This window comes from Phyllobates terribilis, unplaced genomic scaffold (genome assembly GCF_046119375.1).
Source record: "Phyllobates terribilis strain yellow unplaced genomic scaffold, ASM4611937v1 Scaffold_3__8_contigs__length_932513732, whole genome shotgun sequence".
NCBI classification, from domain to species: Eukaryota; Metazoa; Chordata; class Amphibia; order Anura; family Dendrobatidae; genus Phyllobates; species Phyllobates terribilis.
The window spans coordinates 418,601,918-418,622,749 of record NW_027362763.1 but is presented as its reverse complement, the minus strand read 5'-3'; the positions used below and the strand labels follow the sequence as shown (position 1 = coordinate 418,622,749).

The following is a 20,832-nucleotide window of genomic DNA, read 5'->3' as shown; positions in this document are numbered from 1 at the left end:
GCTTGTGCCGTCCAATTTTTACGCACCCATCTCGTAGAAAACCTGTCATTTCATCAGCCGAGTACAGTAGAATCCGTGTGACCCGTCACAATAAAAGATATATAGGCATAGAATAGATGGCTAGAAATGAGTGACATATAGAAGTACAGTGCATGTGTTGCTTACTGTACATGTATTTTAGTAATTAAATTACAGAAAAAAATGGCGTAGGATACTTCAAAATTTTGTTGTCCGCTTTCACTCAGCTGGTTAACTAGGGGCTGATGTTTATAGCCTGGGAAGGGGATAATAAACATGGAACTTCCCAGGCTATTAATATCAGCTCACAGCTGTATTCTTGGCCATTACTGATTATTAAAATAGGGACTCACCCCTTCCCCCCCCAAAAAAAGAAATGAATGAATAAATTACGTGGGTTTCCCTGTATAATTAATGACCAGCAAAGGCTAGGCAGACAGCTGCGGACTGATATTAATAGGCTAGGAAGGGGCCTTGGATACTCGCCACCTCCCAGACTAAAAAATCCGCTCTCAGCCGCCCCAGAAATGGTGCATCCATAAGATGCGCCAATTCTGGCACTTGGCCTCCGTTCTTTCCACTTGCCCTGGTGCGTTGGCAAGTAGGGTAATAGTATTGGAGTTTATGTCAGCTTTGTATTGGCAGCTGACATCAAGCCTAGGCGTTAGTAATGGAGAGGCGTCTATAAGATGCCCCCATTACTAACCCCATAGTCAAATTTGTAAATAATACACAGCCGGAATAAAATCCTTTAATAGAAATAAACACCCCCTCCTCTTTTACCCCTTTTCCAGGCTATAAACATCAGCCCCAGCTGTCTGCTTTCCCACAGCTGGTTAATAAAAATTATGGGGGACCCTTTTGCCATTTTTTTACATTTATTACTTAAATACATGTACAGTAAGCTACACACACAAAGCACTGCTTATATATCTCACTCGCATATCTATCTAAGCTTTCAAATAAAATATTCTTAAAAACCAATCTTTAAATGACACACAGAATTACCATATGTAAAAGCTAATGTTAAAATCGCATTGCATTCGGATTGCATTCGCATGTCATTTGGATGCTAGGTGAGAAAAATGGCATTCTACTCGCACGACACTTGTCTGACTTTTCAGGAACAAAATGCGACTGATTTTATTCACCCTGATGGGTATGAGCGCTTGGTGAAATCTCTCTGGCAATGCCTCTTGTTTAAATAAAAAAACTGTTTAGGTGGAAAATACTTTAATTGCTAATATCTTCTCAATGGAGAGGCGAAATGATAAAAAAAAAGAAGAAAGTTTAACTGTTTAAATGTATACATGTCTTGCAGAAATGTAGACCTAATTCTACTGCAGAGCATAGCTTATTGTTTCACAATGTAACTGTTTAGGGGAGGCCTTGAGTGGAATGCAGGCGAGAAGAAGCTGACAGGAGGTGCTAACTGGCAACCAAAGGTAGCTCCGGCCACATGGGCATCCGGTGGCCCATCAACTGCGTCTATGGTAATGTTCTACTGACATCATTTATTATTTCTTTATTGTTAAGAAGTGCATTTTTAGGAGAAATATCAGAATGTCTAAATTAAATATTTATTAAGTATCAATCCAACAATATAACCTAATTCTAAAAATAAATAAATAAAGAGCTTGACACGAATGTGAACATTTGCTGATCGTTAGAGTAGAGAATAGAGTTGGTGCAGATCGATTTGCGGGACCTGATCCAGCTGCCAGGTCAATCTGTAGCTTCCCTGAGAACCGCCATTTACCTGATGGCATCCCTGACTCCACTTTTTATTGGCCAGCCTGGAGCAACGTCATTGTTGTGGCATGACTAACACATGATGTTGTGCCAGGACCGCTAATCAAAAGAAGAATTGTGGATTCCGTCAGGTAGTTACGTACAGTGGCTTGTAAAAGTTTGGGCACCCCTGGTCAAAATTACTGTTATTGTGAACAGTTAAGCAGGTTGAAGATGAACTGATCTCTAAAAGGGCTAAAGTTAAAGATGACACATTTCCTTTGTATTTTAGGCCAAAAAACTAATTTATGCAAAAGTTTGGGCACCCTGCATGGTTAGCACCCCTTTTGAAAGTAACACAGCTTGTAAACGCTTTTTGTAGACAACCAAGAGTCTTTCAATTCTGAAATAAATGAACTTTTTAATGATATTCTAATCTAGTGAGATGCACCTGTAGCTTATGGACCAGGTCCTATGATTAAATGTGCTGAAGCGTAATGATGCTTCTAGAGTTGGTACAAATTTAGTGTAGCATTTGGAAAGGTGATATAAAGGGCAGATGGCTAAGATATAATTGAGTATGTTCTTTTGGTAAATAGTGATGTGAGATCTGCTTTACAGGCTTGACATATGGGCTGTAACAACAAGGATGAGGTCCCATGCTTCATCATTTATTCTACACTAGTACTACTAGTTAGGCACCTGAAAGGTGATTCTTTAGTTACCTATAGATTACAGACCCTCCAATTCGTGAAGGACTTCAAAAAGTCATGTTTTGGGGGGTCTGTCAGAGCGATCACACTTAGCTGTAACTAATAGAGAACCATCAGAATTTGCTCAAAATGTCATTGGTGATTTGAACATTTCCAAACAAAACGCACATAGGAACATGTTTTAGCAGTGTTGGAACATGAATTAATGACATTTTATAAGTAGGTTTAATTAATTTTGTATCTGACTTATTATTTTAGCAAGGATCTGCTCCTCCAGGCAGTGCGGGGGCCCAGGCAGCAAGTCCTGCTCAAGGTGCACAGCCAGCCGCAGGATTTGGTCTGGTAAGTATTTTAACACGAGACCCAATAAATACTTAAAATGGAAAGTCCACTTTAAATGGCCCCTTTTCGAATTAAATATATCCTTGGCCATTACCAGTAGGTTGATATGTTTAGCTGATGTAACGGTATACAGTAACAATCATGTCACAGTAATTATGTAGAAAAGACATTTGGTAAGATTTATGAATGCCGGCACCATGTACGTGATATACTCGTACAGCTGTACATTTATCACGGTACACGAGCGGTGGAAGAATCGGACTTGAGCTAATGACAGTGGCAGGTTGGACTTCATTTTCTTCTTCTTTTCCAAGTAGAAAATCTAATAAATGGAAATAATATAATTATACTTTGGTATAAGGCCCTCTCCTATGCATTATGATGCTGTATAGGTTTGAAAAAATAGCTTGGAAAGATCTTTTGGGGTATTGTTACACTGGGGCTGGCTGAACCTAAATGCCAAATTTGTTGGTGTATTGAAACATATTCTGTTAAGAGACTCATGGTTTTTTTTCATTGCAGTGTAATTTGGGATTGTTTTCATTATGACTGTAGAATGCAGATATTATGTGTTCTAGTAAAATGTATAAGGCTAGTTCACATCGCGTTTTACCCTTCCTTCTGTGACTCCATCGGTGCTTACATCTAAAGCCCTTGAAAATGGGTTTCTGATGCATTTGCTGATGGGCTAATTGACTAGAATTGCAGAAAATAACTCATTGTTTTGTCAGGCATAATTTTTGGCCATGCCTCCAATTGAGTTGACTGAGTTTGGCACCCGCGTCGAGTAGTTGGACACGGCCGAAAATGATGTCCAACAGAGCACACAGTGACTTCATCTGCATCATTCCAGTCAATGGCCCTGTCAGCGCATATGCCCAAATCCTGTATTCCAGAGCTAAATGTTTACACATTTGTTGAATATTGCTTTACATAAAAATATTCATACGTTCTTACTTTTTTTTACTCTTTTATCCAGCCTGCATCTGGGACAGGGGTACCAATAATGCCCCAACAGCCAATGATGTATGGCCAACCTATAAGGCCGTCATTTGGCGGTGCTTCTGCTTCTGGTGCCCCGGTAAGATTATGTTCTTAGAACTTAAATAAGACACATGTAAACCTACAGTATCTCAACAACCTTACAAATATCTATTTTACTTACAGCTATCTCCAAGTATGACTCCTGCTTCACAAAGCCCCAAAAAGCCACCCTCAAAGGATCCATTAGCCGATCTCAACATCAAGGATTTCTTGTAAATGTGTAAGGTAATGTAATTCCTTCAAACTTTTTGTGTTTCTACTGTACCATCAATGCAACTCCGACCTGTAAAAGAAAGTTTGTGCAGACGGCCGCGTGCAAGCACAAAGTTGGGAATACTATTGCTATATCTTGGCGCAATAGAATATGAATGTATAATTCTATATTATTATTATTCCAAAAGAGAAAAAGGCAGCACTCCAGTTTCAATGAAGAAAAAAGGACTTTATTAGCCCATCATGTGACTGGCAACGTTTCGGCTGCGAACATTCATATTCTATTGCGCCAAGATATAGCTAGCCATATATATATATATATATATATATATATATATATATATATATATATATATATATATATATATATATATATATATATATATATATATATATATATATATATATATATATATATATATATATATATATATATATATATATATATATATATATATATATATATATATATATATATATATATATATATATATATATATTAGTATATGCATGAACCTAAGTAAAATGTGCTTTTGTAATGCCATAGTCTAATCTATTTTCTAATATTCTTTAATTAAAAAAATCCCTATCTTTCTCCAACTACATTTTTTTTTTTTTTTTTTTTTTCCCCCTACTTCCTTTTTATGACTTTTCATTGCAGGGTAACCGCAGCCTCTGCCCCCGGATGACGTTTTGTTTCAGGGAGAGGGCAGAGGCTGCAGCAATAAACGCAGCCTCTGCCCATGGATGACGCTTTGTTTCAGGGAGAGGGCAGAGGCTGCAGCAATAAACGCAGCCTCTGCCCATGGATGACGCTTTGTTTCAGGGAGGGGGCAGAGGCTGCAGCAGTAAATGCAGCCTCTGCCCCCGGATGACGCTTTGTTTCAGGGAGGGGGCAGAGGCTGCAGCAATAAACGCAGCCTCTGCCCCCGGATGACGCTTTGTTTCAGGGAGGGGGCAGAGGCTGCAGCAGTAACCGCAGCCTCTGCCCCTGGATGACGCTTTGTTTCAGGGAGGGGGCAGAGGCTACAGCAGTAAATGCAGCCTCTGCCCATGGATGACGCTTTGTTTCAGGGAGGGGGCAGAGGCTGCAGCAGTAAATGCAGCCTCTGCCCATGGATGACGCTTTGTTTCAGGGAGGGGGCAGAGGCTGCAGCAGTAAATGCAGCCTCTGCTCCCAGATGGCTCTTTGTTTCAGGGAGGGGGCAGAGGCTGCAGCAGTAACCGCAGCCTCTGCCCCCGGATGACTCTTTGTTTCAGGGAGGGGGCAGAGGCTGCAGCAGTAACCGCAGCCTCTGCCCCTGGATGACGCTTTGTTTCAGGGAGGGGGCAGAGGCTACAGCAGTAAATGCAGCCTCTGCCCATGGATGACGCTTTGTTTCAGGGAGGGGGCAGAGGCTGCAGCAGTAAATGCAGCCTCTGCTCCCAGATGGCTCTTTGTTTCAGGGAGGGGGCAGAGGCTGCAGCAGTAAATGCAGCCTCTGCCCATGGATGACGCTTTGTTTCAGGGAGGGGGCAGAGGCTGCAGCAGTAAATGCAGCCTCTGCCCATGGATGACGCTTTGTTTCAGGGAGGGGGCAGAGGCTGCAGCAGTAAATGCAGCCTCTGCTCCCAGATGGCTCTTTGTTTCAGGGAGGGGGCAGAGGCTGCAGCAGTAAATGCAGCCTCTGCCCATGGATGACGCTTTGTTTCAGGGAGGGGGCAGAGGCTGCAGCAGTAAATGCAGCCTCTGCCCATGGATGACGCTTTGTTTCAGGGAGGGGGCAGAGGCTGCAGCAGTAAATGCAGCCTCTGCCCATGGATGACGCTTTGTTTCAGGGAGGGGGCAGAGGCTGCAGCAGTAAATGCAGCCTCTGCCCATGGATGACGCTTTGTTTCAGGGAGGGGGCAGAGGCTGCAGCAGTAAATGCAGCCTCTGCCCATGGATGACGCTTTGTTTCAGGGAGGGGGCAGAGGCAGCAGCAGTAAATGCAGCCTCTGCCCATGGATGACGCTTTGTTTCAGGGAGGGGGCAGAGGCTGCAGCAGTAAATGCAGCCTCTGCCCATGGATGACGCTTTGTTTCAGGGAGGGGGCAGAGGCTGCAGCAGTAAATGCAGCCTCTGCCCATGGATGACGCTTTGTTTCAGGGAGGGGGCAGAGGCTGCAGCAGTAAATGCAGCCTCTGCTCCCAGATGGCTCTTTGTTTCAGGGAGGGGGCAGAGGCTGCAGCAGTAAATGCAGCCTCTGCCCCCGGATGACGCTTTGTTTCAGGGAGGGGGCAGAGGCTGCAGCAGTAAATGCAGCCTCTGCCCATGGATGACGCTTTGTTTCAGGGAGGGGGCAGAGGCTGCAGCAGTAAATGCAGCCTCTGCCGATGGATGACGCTTTGTTTCAGGGAGGGGGCAGAGGCTGCAGCAGTAAATGCAGCCTCTGCCCATGGATGACGCTTTGTTTCAGGGAGGGGGCAGAGGCTACAGCAGTAAATGCAGCCTCTGCCCATGGATGACGCTTTGTTTCAGGGAGGGGGCAGAGGCTGCAGCAGTAAATGCAGCCTCTGCCCATGGATGACGCTTTGTTTCAGGGAGGGGGCAGAGGCTGCAGCAGTAAATGCAGCCTCTGCTCCCAGATGGCTCTTTGTTTCAGGGAGGGGGCAGAGGCTGCAGCAGTAAATGCAGCCTCTGCTCCCAGATGGCTCTTTGTTTCAGGGAGGGGGCAGAGGCTGCAGCAGTAAATGCAGCCTCTGCCCCCGGATGACGCTTTGTTTCAGGGAGGGGGCAGAGGCTGCAGCAGTAAATGCAGCCTCTGCCCATGGATGACGCTTTGTTTCAGGGAGGGGGCAGAGGCTGCAGCAGTAAATGCAGCCTCTGCCGATGGATGACGCTTTGTTTCAGGGAGGGGGCAGAGGCTGCAGCAGTAAATGCAGCCTCTGCCCATGGATGACGCTTTGTTTCAGGGAGGGGGCAGAGGCTACAGCAGTAAATGCAGCCTCTGCCCATGGATGACGCTTTGTTTCAGGGAGGGGGCAGAGGCTGCAGCAGTAAATGCAGCCTCTGCCCATGGATGACGCTTTGTTTCAGGGAGGGGGCAGAGGCTGCAGCAGTAAATGCAGCCTCTGCTCCCAGATGGCTCTTTGTTTCAGGGAGGGGGCAGAGGCTGCAGCAGTAAATGCAGCCTCTGCCCATGGATGACGCTTTGTTTCAGGGAGGGGGCAGAGGCTGCAGCAGTAAATGCAGCCTCTGCCCATGGATGACGCTTTGTTTCAGGGAGGGGGCAGAGGCTGCAGCAGTAAATGCAGCCTCTGCTCCCAGATGGCTCTTTGTTTCAGGGAGGGGGCAGAGGCTGCAGCAGTAAATGCAGCCTCTGCCCATGGATGACGCTTTGTTTCAGGGAGGGGGCAGAGGCTGCAGCAGTAAATGCAGCCTCTGCCCATGGATGACGCTTTGTTTCAGGGAGGGGGCAGAGGCTGCAGCAGTAAATGCAGCCTCTGCCCATGGATGACGCTTTGTTTCAGGGAGGGGGCAGAGGCTGCAGCAGTAAATGCAGCCTCTGCCCATGGATGACGCTTTGTTTCAGGGAGGGGGCAGAGGCAGCAGCAGTAAATGCAGCCTCTGCCCATGGATGACGCTTTGTTTCAGGGAGGGGGCAGAGGCTGCAGCAGTAAATGCAGCCTCTGCCCATGGATGACTCTTTGTTTCAGGGAGGGGGCAGAGGCTGCAGCAGTAAATGCAGCCTCTGCCCATGGATGACGCTTTGTTTCAGGGAGGGGGCAGAGGCTGCAGCAATAAATGCAGCCTCTGCTCCCAGATGGCTCTTTGTTTCAGGGAGGGGGCAGAGGCTGCAGCAGTAAATGCAGCCTCTGCCCCCGGATGACGCTTTGTTTCAGGGAGGGGGCAGAGGCTGCAGCAGTAAATGCAGCCTCTGCCCCCGGATGACGCTTTGTTTCAGGGAGGGGGCAGAGGCTGCAGCAGTAAATGCAGCCTCTGCCCATGGATGACGCTTTGTTTCAGGGAGGGGGCAGAGGCTGCAGCAGTAAATGCAGCCTCTGCCCATGGATGACGCTTTGTTTCAGGGAGGGGGCAGAGGCTGCAGCAGTAAATGCAGCCTCTGCCCATGGATGACGCTTTGTTTCAGGGAGGGGGCAGAGGCTGCAGCAGTAAATGCATCCTCTGCCCATGGATGACGCTTTGTTTCAGGGAGGGGGCAGAGGCTGCAGCAGTAAATGCAGCCTCTGCCCATGGATGACGCTTTGTTTCAGGGAGGGGGCAGAGGCTGCAGCAGTAAATGCAGCCTCTGCTCCCAGATGGCTCTTTGTTTCAGGGAGGGGGCAGAGGCTGCAGCAGTAAATGCAGCCTCTGCCCATGGATGACGCTTTGTTTCAGGGAGGGGGCAGAGGCTGCAGCAGTAAATGCAGCCTCTGCCCATGGATGACGCTTTGTTTCAGGGAGGGGGCAGAGGCTACAGCAGTAAATGCAGCCTCTGCCCATGGATGACGCTTTGTTTCAGGGAGGGGGCAGAGGCTGCAGCAGTAAATGCAGCCTCTGCTCCCAGATGGCTCTTTGTTTCAGGGAGGGGGCAGAGGCTGCAGCAGTAACCGCAGCCTCTGCCCCCGGATGGCTCTTTGTTTCAGGGAGGGGGCAGAGGCAGCAGCAGTAACCGCAGCCTCTGCCCCTGGATGACGCTTTGTTTCAGGGAGGGGGCAGAGGCTACAGCAGTAAATGCAGCCTCTGCCCATGGATGACGCTTTGTTTCAGGGAGGGGGCAGAGGCTGCAGCAGTAAATGCAGCCTCTGCTCCCAGATGGCTCTTTGTTTCAGGGAGGGGGCAGAGGCTGCAGCAGTAAATGCAGCCTCTGCCCATGGATGACGCTTTGTTTCAGGGAGGGGGCAGAGGCTGCAGCAGTAAATGCAGCCTCTGCCCATGGATGGCTCTTTGTTTCAGGGAGGGGGCAGAGGCTGCAGCAGTAAATGCAGCCTCTGCCCATGGATGACGCTTTGTTTCAGGGAGGGGGCAGAGGCTGCAGCAGTAAATGCAGCCTCTGCTCCCAGATGGCTCTTTGTTTCAGGGAGGGGGCAGAGGCTGCAGCAGTAAATGCAGCCTCTGCCCATGGATGACGCTTTGTTTCAGGGAGGGGGCAGAGGCTGCAGCAGTAAATGCAGCCTCTGCCCATGGATGACGCTTTGTTTCAGGGAGGGGGCAGAGGCTGCAGCAGTAAATGCAGCCTCTGCTCCCAGATGGCTCTTTGTTTCAGGGAGGGGGCAGAGGCTGCAGCAGTAAATGCAGCCTCTGCCCATGGATGACGCTTTGTTTCAGGGAGGGGGCAGAGGCTGCAGCAGTAAATGCAGCCTCTGCCCATGGATGACGCTTTGTTTCAGGGAGGGGGCAGAGGCTGCAGCAGTAAATGCAGCCTCTGCCCATGGATGACGCTTTGTTTCAGGGAGGGGGCAGAGGCAGCAGCAGTAAATGCAGCCTCTGCCCATGGATGACGCTTTGTTTCAGGGAGGGGGCAGAGGCTGCAGCAGTAAATGCAGCCTCTGCCCATGGATGACGCTTTGTTTCAGGGAGGGGGCAGAGGCTGCAGCAGTAAATGCAGCCTCTGCCCATGGATGACGCTTTGTTTCAGGGAGGGGGCAGAGGCTGCAGCAGTAAATGCAGCCTCTGCTCCCAGATGGCTCTTTGTTTCAGGGAGGGGGCAGAGGCTGCAGCAGTAAATGCAGCCTCTGCCCCCGGATGACGCTTTGTTTCAGGGAGGGGGCAGAGGCTGCAGCAGTAAATGCAGCCTCTGCCCCCGGATGACGCTTTGTTTCAGGGAGGGGGCAGAGGCTGCAGCAGTAAATGCAGCCTCTGCCCATGGATGACGCTTTGTTTCAGGGAGGGGGCAGAGGCTGCAGCAGTAAATGCAGCCTCTGCCCATGGATGACGCTTTGTTTCAGGGAGGGGGCAGAGGCTGCAGCAGTAAATGCAGCCTCTGCCCATGGATGACGCTTTGTTTCAGGGAGGGGGCAGAGGCTGCAGCAGTAAATGCAGCCTCTGCTCCCAGATGGCTCTTTGTTTCAGGGAGGGGGCAGAGGCTGCAGCAGTAAATGCAGCCTCTGCCCCCGGATGACGCTTTGTTTCAGGGAGGGGGCAGAGGCTGCAGCAGTAAATGCAGCCTCTGCCCCCGGATGACGCTTTGTTTCAGGGAGGGGGCAGAGGCTGCAGCAGTAAATGCAGCCTCTGCCCATGGATGACGCTTTGTTTCAGGGAGGGGGCAGAGGCTGCAGCAGTAAATGCAGCCTCTGCTCCCAGATGGCTCTTTGTTTCAGGGAGGGGGCAGAGGCTGCAGCAGTAAATGCAGCCTCTGCCCCCGGATGACGCTTTGTTTCAGGGAGGGGGCAGAGGCAGCAGCAGTAAATGCAGCCTCTGCTCCCAGATGGCTCTTTGTTTCAGGGAGTGGGCAGAGGCTGCAGCAGTAAATGCAGCCTCTGCCCATGGATGACGCTTTGTTTCAGGGAGGGGGCAGAGGCTGCAGCAGTAAATGCAGCCTCTGCTCCCAGATGGCTCTTTGTTTCAGGGAGGGGGCAGAGGCAGCAGCAGTAACCGCAGCCTCTGCCGCTGGATGACGCTTTGTTTCAGGGAGGGGGCAGAGGCTGCAGCAGTAACCGCAGCCTCTGCCCCTGGATGACGCTTTGTTTCAGGGAGGGGGCAGAGGCTGCAGCAGTAAATGCAGCCTCTGCCCATGGATGACGCTTTGTTTCAGGGAGGGGGCAGAGGCTGCAGCAGTAAATGCAGCCTCTGCCCATGGATGACTCTTTGTTTCAGGGAGGGGGCAGAGGCTGCAGCAGTAAATGCAGCCTCTGCCCATGGATGACGCTTTGTTTCAGGGAGGGGGCAGAGGCTGCAGCAGTAACCGCTGCCTCTGCCCCTGGATGACGCTTTGTGTCAGGGAGGGGGCAGAGGCTGCAGCAGTAAATGCAGCCTCTGCCCATGGATGACGCTTTGTTTCAGGGAGGGGGCAGAGGCTGCAGCAGTAACCGCAGCCTCTGCCCCTGGATGACGCTTTGTTTCAGGGAGGGGGCAGAGGCTGCAGCAGTAAATGCAGCCTCTGCCCATGGATGACTCTTTGTTTCAGGGAGGGGGCAGAGGCTGCAGCAGTAAATGCAGCCTCTGCCCATGGATGGCTCTTTGTTTCAGGGAGGGGGCAGAGGCTGCAGCAGTAACCGCAGCCTCTGCCCCTGGATGACGCTTTGTTTCAGGGAGGGGGCAGAGGCTGCAGCAGTAACCGCAGCCTCTGCCCCTGGATGACGCTTTGTTTCAGGGAGGGGGCAGAGGCTGCAGCAGTAACCGCAGCCTCTGCCCCTGGATGACGCTTTGTTTCAGGGAGGGGGCAGAGGCTGCAGCAGTAAATGCAGCCTCTGCTCCCAGATGGCTCTTTGTTTCAGGGAGGGGGCAGAGGCAGCAGCAGTAACCGCAGCCTCTGCCCCTGGATGACGCTTTGTTTCAGGGAGGGGGCAGAGGCTGCAGCAGTAACCGCAGCCTCTGCCCCTGGATGACGCTTTGTTTCAGGGAGGGGGCAGAGGCTGCAGCAGTAAATGCAGCCTCTGCCCATGGATGACGCTTTGTTTCAGGGAGGGGGCAGAGGCTGCAGCAGTAAATGCAGCCTCTGCCCATGGATGGCTCTTTGTTTCAGGGAGGGGGCAGAGGCTGCAGCAGTAAATGCAGCCTCTGCCCATGGAAGACTCTTTGTTTCAGGGAGGGGGCAGAGGCTACAGCAGTAAATGCAGCCTCTGCCCATGGATGACGCTTTGTTTCAGGGAGGGGGCAGAGGCTGCAGCAGTAAATGCAGCCTCTGCCCATGGATGGCTCTTTGTTTCAGGGAGGGGGCAGAGGCTGCAGCAGTAACCGCAGCCTCTGCCCCTGGATGACGCTTTGTTTCAGGGAGGGGGCAGAGGCTGCAGCAGTAACCGCAGCCTCTGCCCCCGGATGACGCTTTGTTTCAGGGAGGGGGCAGAGGCTGCAGCAGTAAATGCAGCCTCTGCCCATGGATGACGCTTTGTTTCAGGGAGGGGGCAGAGGCTGCAGCAGTAAATGCAGCCTCTGCCCATGGATGGCTCTTTGTTTCAGGGAGGGGGCAGAGGCTGCAGCAGTAAATGCAGCCTCTGCCCATGGATGACTCTTTGTTTCAGGGAGGGGGCAGAGGCTACAGCAGTAAATGCAGCCTCTGCCCATGGATGACGCTTTGTTTCAGGGAGGGGGCAGAGGCTGCAGCAGTAAATGCAGCCTCTGCTCCCAGATGGCTCTTTGTTTCAGGGAGGGGGCAGAGGCTGCAGCAGTAAATGCAGCCTCTGCCCATGGATGACGCTTTGTTTCAGGGAGGGGGCAGAGGCTGCAGCAGTAAATGCAGCCTCTGCTCCCAGATGGCTCTTTGTTTCAGGGAGGGGGCAGAGGCTGCAGCAGTAAATGCAGCCTCTGCCCCCGGATGACGCTTTGTTTCAGGGAGGGGGCAGAGGCTGCAGCAGTAAATGCAGCCTCTGCCCATGGATGATGCTTTGTTTCAGGGAGGGGGCAGAGGCTGCAGCAGTAAATGCAGCCTCTGCTCCCAGATGGCTCTTTGTTTCAGGGAGGGGGCAGAGGCTGCAGCAGTAAATGCAGCCTCTGCCCATGGATGACGCTTTGTTTCAGGGAGGGGGCAGAGGCTGCAGCAGTAAATGCAGCCTCTGCCCATGGATGACGCTTTGTTTCAGGGAGGGGGCAGAGGCAGCAGCAGTAAATGCAGCCTCTGCCCATGGATGACGCTTTGTTTCAGGGAGGGGGCAGAGGCTGCAGCAGTAAATGCAGCCTCTGCCCATGGATGACGCTTTGTTTCAGGGAGGGGGCAGAGGCTGCAGCAGTAAATGCAGCCTCTGCCCATGGATGACGCTTTGTTTCAGGGAGGGGGCAGAGGCTGCAGCAGTAAATGCAGCCTCTGCCCATGGATGACTCTTTGTTTCAGGGAGGGGGCAGAGGCTGCAGCAGTAAATGCAGCCTCTGCTCCCAGATGGCTCTTTGTTTCAGGGAGGGGGCAGAGGCTGCAGCAGTAAATGCAGCCTCTGCCCCCCGGATGACGCTTTGTTTCAGGGAGGGGGCAGAGGCTGCAGCAGTAAATGCAGCCTCTGCCCATGGATGACGCTTTGTTTCAGGGAGGGGGCAGAGGCTGCAGCAGTAAATGCAGCCTCTGCTCCCAGATGGCTCTTTGTTTCAGGGAGGGGGCAGAGGCTGCAGCAGTAAATGCAGCCTCTGCCCCCGGATGACGCTTTGTTTAAGGGAGGGGGCAGAGGCTACAGCAGTAAATGCAGCCTCTGCCCATGGATGACGCTTTGTTTCAGGGAGGGGGCAGAGGCTGCAGCAGTAAATGCAGTCTCTGCTCCCAGATGGCTCTTTGTTTCAGGGAGGGGGCAGAGGCTGCAGCAGTAAATGCAGCCTCTGCCCCCGGATGACGCTTTGTTTCAGGGAGGGGGCAGAGGCTGCAGCAGTAAATGCAGCCTCTGCCCATGGATGACGCTTTGTTTCAGGGAGGGGGCAGAGGCTGCAGCAGTAAATGCAGCCTCTGCCCATGGATGACGCTTTGTTTCAGGGAGGGGGCAGAGGCAGCAGCAGTAAATGCAGCCTCTGCCCATGGATGACGCTTTGTTTCAGGGAGGGGGCAGAGGCAGCAGCAGTAACCGCAGCCTCTGCCCATGGATGACGCTTTGTTTCAGGGAGGGGGCAGAGGCTGCAGCAGTAAATGCAGCCTCTGCCCATGGATGACGCTTTGTTTCAGGGAGGGGGCAGAGGCTGCAGCAGCAAATGCAGCCTCTGCCCCCAGATGACTCTTTGTTTCAGGGAGGGGGCAGAGGCAGCAGCAGTAAATGCAGCCTCTGCCCCCAGATGACTCTTTGTTTCAGGGAGGGGGCAGAGGCAGCAGCAGTAACCGCAGCCTCTGCCCCCGGATGACGCTTTGTTTCAGGGAGGGGGCAGAGGCTACAGCAGTAAATGCAGCCTCTGCCCATGGATGACGCTTTGTTTCAGGGAGGGGGCAGAGGCTGCAGCAGTAAATGCAGCCTCTGCTCCCAGATGGCTCTTTGTTTCAGGGAGGGGGCAGAGGCTGCAGCAGTAAATGCAGCCTCTGCCCCCGGATGACGCTTTGTTTCAGGGAGGGGGCAGAGGCTGCAGCAGTAAATGCAGCCTCTGCCCATGGATGGCTCTTTGTTTCAGGGAGGGGGCAGAGGCTGCAGCAGTAACCGCAGCCTCTGCCCCTGGATGACGCTTTGTTTCAGGGAGGGGGCAGAGGCTGCAGCAGTAACCGCAGCCTCTGCCCCTGGATGACGCTTTGTTTCAGGGAGGGGGCAGAGGCTGCAGCAGTAAATGCAGCCTCTGCTCCCAGATGGCTCTTTGTTTCAGGGAGGGGGCAGAGGCAGCAGCAGTAACCGCAGCCTCTGCCCCTGGATGACGCTTTGTTTCAGGGAGGGGGCAGAGGCTGCAGCAGTAAATGCAGCCTCTGCCCCCGGATGACGCTTTGTTTCAGGGAGGGGGCAGAGGCTGCAGCAGTAAATGCAGCCTCTGCCCATGGATGACGCTTTGTTTCAGGGAGGGGGCAGAGGCTGCAGCAGTAAATGCAGCCTCTGCCCATGGATGACGCTTTGTTTCAGGGAGGGGGCAGAGGCTGCAGCAGTAAATGCAGCCTCTGCCCATGGATGACTCTTTGTTTCAGGGAGGGGGCAGAGGCTACAGCAGTAAATGCAGCCTCTGCCCATGGATGACGCTTTGTTTCAGGGAGGGGGCAGAGGCTGCAGCAGTAAATGCAGCCTCTGCCCCCGGATGGCTCTTTGTTTCAGGGAGGGGGCAGAGGCTGCAGCAGTAACCGCAGCCTCTGCCCCTGGATGACGCTTTGTTTCAGGGAGGGGGCAGAGGCTGCAGCAGTAACCGCAGCCTCTGCCCCCGGATGACGCTTTGTTTCAGGGAGGGGGCAGAGGCTGCAGCAGTAAATGCAGCCTCTGCCCATGGATGACGCTTTGTTTCAGGGAGGGGGCAGAGGCTGCAGCAGTAAATGCAGCCTCTGCCCATGGATGGCTCTTTGTTTCAGGGAGGGGGCAGAGGCTGCAGCAGTAAATGCAGCCTCTGCCCATGGATGACTCTTTGTTTCAGGGAGGGGGCAGAGGCTGCAGCAGTAAATGCAGCCTCTGCCCATGGATGACGCTTTGTTTCAGGGAGGGGGCAGAGGCTGCAGCAGTAAATGCAGCCTCTGCTCCCAGATGGCTCTTTGTTTCAGGGAGGGGGCAGAGGCTGCAGCAGTAAATGCAGCCTCTGCCCCCGGATGGCTTTGTTTCAGGGAGGGGGCAGAGGCTGCAGCAGTAAATGCAGCCTCTGCTCCCAGATGGCTCTTTGTTTCAGGGAGGGGGCAGAGGCTGCAGCAGTAAATGCAGCCTCTGCCCATGGATGACGCTTTGTTTCAGGGAGGGGGCAGAGGCAGCAGCAGTAAATGCAGCCTCTGCCCATGGATGACGCTTTGTTTCAGGGAGGGGGCAGAGGCTGCAGCAGTAAATGCAGCCTCTGCCCATGGATGGCTCTTTGTTTCAGGGAGGGGGCAGAGGCTGCAGCAGTAAATGCAGCCTCTGCCCATGGATGACTCTTTGTTTCAGGGAGGGGGCAGAGGCTACAGCAGTAAATGCAGCCTCTGCCCATGGATGACGCTTTGTTTCAGGGAGGGGGCAGAGGCTGCAGCAGTAAATGCAGCCTCTGCTCCCAGATGGCTCTTTGTTTCAGGGAGGGGGCAGAGGCTGCAGCAGTAAATGCAGCCTCTGCCCATGGATGACGCTTTGTTTCAGGGAGGGGGCAGAGGCTGCAGCAGTAAATGCAGCCTCTGCTCCCAGATGGCTCTTTGTTTCAGGGAGGGGGCAGAGGCTGCAGCAGTAAATGCAGCCTCTGCCCCCGGATGACGCTTTGTTTCAGGGAGGGGGCAGAGGCTGCAGCAGTAAATGCAGCCTCTGCCCATGGATGATGCTTTGTTTCAGGGAGGGGGCAGAGGCTGCAGCAGTAAATGCAGCCTCTGCTCCCAGATGGCTCTTTGTTTCAGGGAGGGGGCAGAGGCTGCAGCAGTAAATGCAGCCTCTGCCCATGGATGACGCTTTGTTTCAGGGAGGGGGCAGAGGCTGCAGCAGTAAATGCAGCCTCTGCCCATGGATGACGCTTTGTTTCAGGGAGGGGGCAGAGGCAGCAGCAGTAAATGCAGCCTCTGCCCATGGATGACGCTTTGTTTCAGGGAGGGGGCAGAGGCTGCAGCAGTAAATGCAGCCTCTGCCCATGGATGACGCTTTGTTTCAGGGAGGGGGCAGAGGCTGCAGCAGTAAATGCAGCCTCTGCCCATGGATGACGCTTTGTTTCAGGGAGGGGGCAGAGGCTGCAGCAGTAAATGCAGCCTCTGCCCATGGATGACTCTTTGTTTCAGGGAGGGGGCAGAGGCTGCAGCAGTAAATGCAGCCTCTGCTCCCAGATGGCTCTTTGTTTCAGGGAGGGGGCAGAGGCTGCAGCAGTAAATGCAGCCTCTGCCCCCCGGATGACGCTTTGTTTCAGGGAGGGGGCAGAGGCTGCAGCAGTAAATGCAGCCTCTGCCCATGGATGACGCTTTGTTTCAGGGAGGGGGCAGAGGCTGCAGCAGTAAATGCAGCCTCTGCTCCCAGATGGCTCTTTGTTTCAGGGAGGGGGCAGAGGCTGCAGCAGTAAATGCAGCCTCTGCCCCCGGATGACGCTTTGTTTAAGGGAGGGGGCAGAGGCTACAGCAGTAAATGCAGCCTCTGCCCATGGATGACGCTTTGTTTCAGGGAGGGGGCAGAGGCTGCAGCAGTAAATGCAGTCTCTGCTCCCAGATGGCTCTTTGTTTCAGGGAGGGGGCAGAGGCTGCAGCAGTAAATGCAGCCTCTGCCCCCGGATGACGCTTTGTTTCAGGGAGGGGGCAGAGGCTGCAGCAGTAAATGCAGCCTCTGCCCATGGATGACGCTTTGTTTCAGGGAGGGGGCAGAGGCTGCAGCAGTAAATGCAGCCTCTGCCCATGGATGACGCTTTGTTTCAGGGAGGGGGCAGAGGCAGCAGCAGTAAATGCAGCCTCTGCCCATGGATGACGCTTTGTTTCAGGGAGGGGGCAGAGGCAGCAGCAGTAACCGCAGCCTCTGCCCATGGATGACGCTTTGTTTCAGGGAGGGGGCAGAGGCTGCAGCAGTAAATGCAGCCTCTGCCCATGGATGACGCTTTGTTTCAGGGAGGGGGCAGAGGCTGCAGCAGCAAATGCAGCCTCTGCCCCCAGATGACTCTTTGTTTCAGGGAGGGGGCAGAGGCAGCAGCAGTAAATGCAGCCTCTGCCCCCAGATGACTCTTTGTTTCAGGGAGGGGGCAGAGGCAGCAGCAGTAACCGCAGCCTCTGCCCCCGGATGACGCTTTGTTTCAGGGAGGGGGCAGAGGCTACAGCAGTAAATGCAGCCTCTGCCCATGGATGACGCTTTGTTTCAGGGAGGGGGCAGAGGCTGCAGCAGTAAATGCAGCCTCTGCCCATGGATGGCTCTTTGTTTCAGGGAGGGGGCAGAGGCTGCAGCAGTAACCGCAGCCTCTGCCCCTGGATGACGCTTTGTTTCAGGGAGGGGGCAGAGGCTGCAGCAGTAACCGCAGCCTCTGCCCCTGGATGACGCTTTGTTTCAGGGAGGGGGCAGAGGCTGCAGCAGTAAATGCAGCCTCTGCTCCCAGATGGCTCTTTGTTTCAGGGAGGGGGCAGAGGCAGCAGCAGTAACCGCAGCCTCTGCCCCTGGATGACGCTTTGTTTCAGGGAGGGGGCAGAGGCTGCAGCAGTAAATGCAGCCTCTGCCCCCGGATGACGCTTTGTTTCAGGGAGGGGGCAGAGGCTGCAGCAGTAAATGCAGCCTCTGCCCATGGATGACGCTTTGTTTCAGGGAGGGGGCAGAGGCTGCAGCAGTAAATGCAGCCTCTGCCCATGGATGACGCTTTGTTTCAGGGAGGGGGCAGAGGCTGCAGCAGTAAATGCAGCCTCTGCCCATGGATGACTCTTTGTTTCAGGGAGGGGGCAGAGGCTACAGCAGTAAATGCAGCCTCTGCCCATGGATGACGCTTTGTTTCAGGGAGGGGGCAGAGGCTGCAGCAGTAAATGCAGCCTCTGCCCCCGGATGGCTCTTTGTTTCAGGGAGGGGGCAGAGGCTGCAGCAGTAAATGCAGCCTCTGCCCATGGATGACGCTTTGTTTCAGGGAGGGGGCAGAGGCTGCAGCAGTAACCGCAGCCTCTGCCCCCGGATGACGCTTTGTTTCAGGGAGGGGGCAGAGGCTGCAGCAGTAAATGCAGCCTCTGCCCATGGATGACGCTTTGTTTCAGGGAGGGGGCAGAGGCTGCAGCAGTAAATGCAGCCTCTGCCCATGGATGGCTCTTTGTTTCAGGGAGGGGGCAGAGGCTGCAGCAGTAAATGCAGCCTCTGCCCATGGATGACTCTTTGTTTCAGGGAGGGGGCAGAGGCTGCAGCAGTAAATGCAGCCTCTGCCCATGGATGACGCTTTGTTTCAGGGAGGGGGCAGAGGCTGCAGCAGTAAATGCAGCCTCTGCTCCCAGATGGCTCTTTGTTTCAGGGAGGGGGCAGAGGCTGCAGCAGTAAATGCAGCCTCTGCCCCCGGATGGCTTTGTTTCAGGGAGGGGGCAGAGGCTGCAGCAGTAAATGCAGCCTCTGCTCCCAGATGGCTCTTTGTTTCAGGGAGGGGGCAGAGGCTGCAGCAGTAAATGCAGCCTCTGCCCATGGATGACGCTTTGTTTCAGGGAGGGGGCAGAGGCAGCAGCAGTAAATGCAGCCTCTGCCCATGGATGACGCTTTGTTTCAGGGAGGGGGCAGAGGCTGCAGCAGTAAATGCAGCCTCTGCCCATGGATGACGCTTTGTTTCAGGGAGGGGGCAGAGGCTGCAGCAGTAAATGCAGCCTCTGCCCATGGATGACGCTTTGTTTCAGGGAGGGGGCAGAGGCTGCAGCAGTAAATGCAGCCTCTGCCCATGGATGACGCTTTGTTTCAGGGAGGGGGCAGAGGCAGCAGCAGTAAATGCAGCCTCTGCCCATGGATGACGCTTTGTTTCAGGGAGGGGGCAGAGGCTGCAGCAGTAAATGCAGCCTCTGCCCATGGATGACGCTTTGTTTCAGGGAGGGGGCAGAGGCTGCAGCAGTAAATGCAGCCTCTGCCCATGGATGACGCTTTGTTTCAGGGAGGGGGCAGAGGCTGCAGCAGTAAATGCAGCCTCTGCCCATGGATGACGCTTTGTTTCAGGGAGGGGGCAGAGGCTGCAGCAGTAAATGCAGCCTCTGCCCATGGATGACTCTTTGTTTCAGGGAGGGGGCAGAGGCTGCAGCAGTAAATGCAGCCTCTGCTCCCAGATGGCTCTTTGTTTCAGGGAGGGGGCAGAGGCTGCAGCAGTAAATGCAGCCTCTGCCCCCGGATGACGCTTTGTTTCAGGGAGGGGGCAGAGGCTGCAGCAGTAAATGCAGCCTCTGCCCATGGATGACGCTTTGTTTCAGGGAGGGGGCAGAGGCTGCAGCAGTAAATGCAGCCTCTGCTCCCAGATGGCTCTTTGTTTCAGGGAGGGGGCAGAGGCTGCAGCAGTAAATGCAGCCTCTGCCCCCGGATGACGCTTTGTTTAAGGGAGGGGGCAGAGGCTACAGCAGTAAATGCAGCCTCTGCCCATGGATGACGCTTTGTTTCAGGGAGGGGGCAGAGGCTGCAGCAGTAAATGCAGTCTCTGCTCCCAGATGGCTCTTTGTTTCAGGGAGGGGGCAGAGGCTGCAGCAGTAAATGCAGCCTCTGCCCCCGGATGACGCTTTGTTTCAGGGAGGGGGCAGAGGCTGCAGCAGTAAATGCAGCCTCTGCCCATGGATGACGCTTTGTTTCAGGGAGGGGGCAGAGGCTGCAGCAGTAAATGCAGCCTCTGCCCATGGATGACGCTTTGTTTCAGGGAGGGGGCAGAGGCAGCAGCAGTAAATGCAGCCTCTGCCCATGGATGACGCTTTGTTTCAGGGAGGGGGCAGAGGCAGCAGCAGTAAATGCAGCCTCTGCCCCCGGATGACGCTTTGTTTCAGGGAGGGGGCAGAGGCTGCAGCAGTAAATGCAGCCTCTGCCCATGGATGACGCTTTGTTTCAGGGAGGGGGCAGAGGCTGCAGCAGTAAATGCAGCCTCTGCCCATGGATGACGCTTTGTTTCAGGGAGGGGGCAGAGGCTGCAGCAGTAAATGCAGCCTCTGCCCATGGATGACGCTTTGTTTCAGGGAGGGGGCAGAGGCTGCAGCAGTAAATGCAGCCTCTGCCCATGGATGACGCTTTGTTTCAGGGAGGGGGCAGAGGCTGCAGCAGTAAATGCAGCCTCTGCTCCCAGATGGCTCTTTGTTTCAGGGAGGGGGCAGAGGCTGCAGCAGTAAATGCAGCCTCTGCCCCCGGATGACGCTTTGTTTCAGGGAGGGGGCAGAGGCTGCAGCAGTAAATGCAGCCTCTGCCCCCGGATGACGCTTTGTTTCAGGGAGGGGGCAGAGGCTGCAGCAGTAAATGCAGCCTCTGCCCATGGATGACGCTTTGTTTCAGGGAGGGGGCAGAGGCTGCAGCAGTAAATGCAGCCTCTGCTCCCAGATGGCTCTTTGTTTCAGGGAGGGGGCAGAGGCTGCAGCAGTAAATGCAGCCTCTGCCCCCGGATGACGCTTTGTTTCAGGGAGGGGGCAGAGGCAGCAGCAGTAAATGCAGCCTCTGCTCCCAGATGGCTCTTTGTTTCAGGGAGTGGGCAGAG

The 20,832-nt window shown here is 53.9% G+C and overlaps 1 protein-coding gene across 1 annotated transcript in view; it reads left to right on the top strand.

Annotated features, from left to right (window-relative positions):
- SNAP91 (synaptosome associated protein 91) overlaps nucleotides 1–20,832 on the top strand; it is a 211,750-nt gene that overhangs the window by 172,760 nt on the left and 18,158 nt on the right. The window contains exons 26-29 of the mRNA XM_073675642.1: nucleotides 1,400–1,511; nucleotides 2,721–2,804; nucleotides 3,784–3,885; nucleotides 3,972–4,073. Of these exons, the coding sequence (XP_073531743.1) occupies nucleotides 1,400–1,511; nucleotides 2,721–2,804; nucleotides 3,784–3,885; nucleotides 3,972–4,064 (391 nt within the window). The 3' untranslated portion in view covers nucleotides 4,065–4,073. The remainder of the gene's footprint in view (nucleotides 1–1,399; nucleotides 1,512–2,720; nucleotides 2,805–3,783; nucleotides 3,886–3,971; nucleotides 4,074–20,832) is intronic.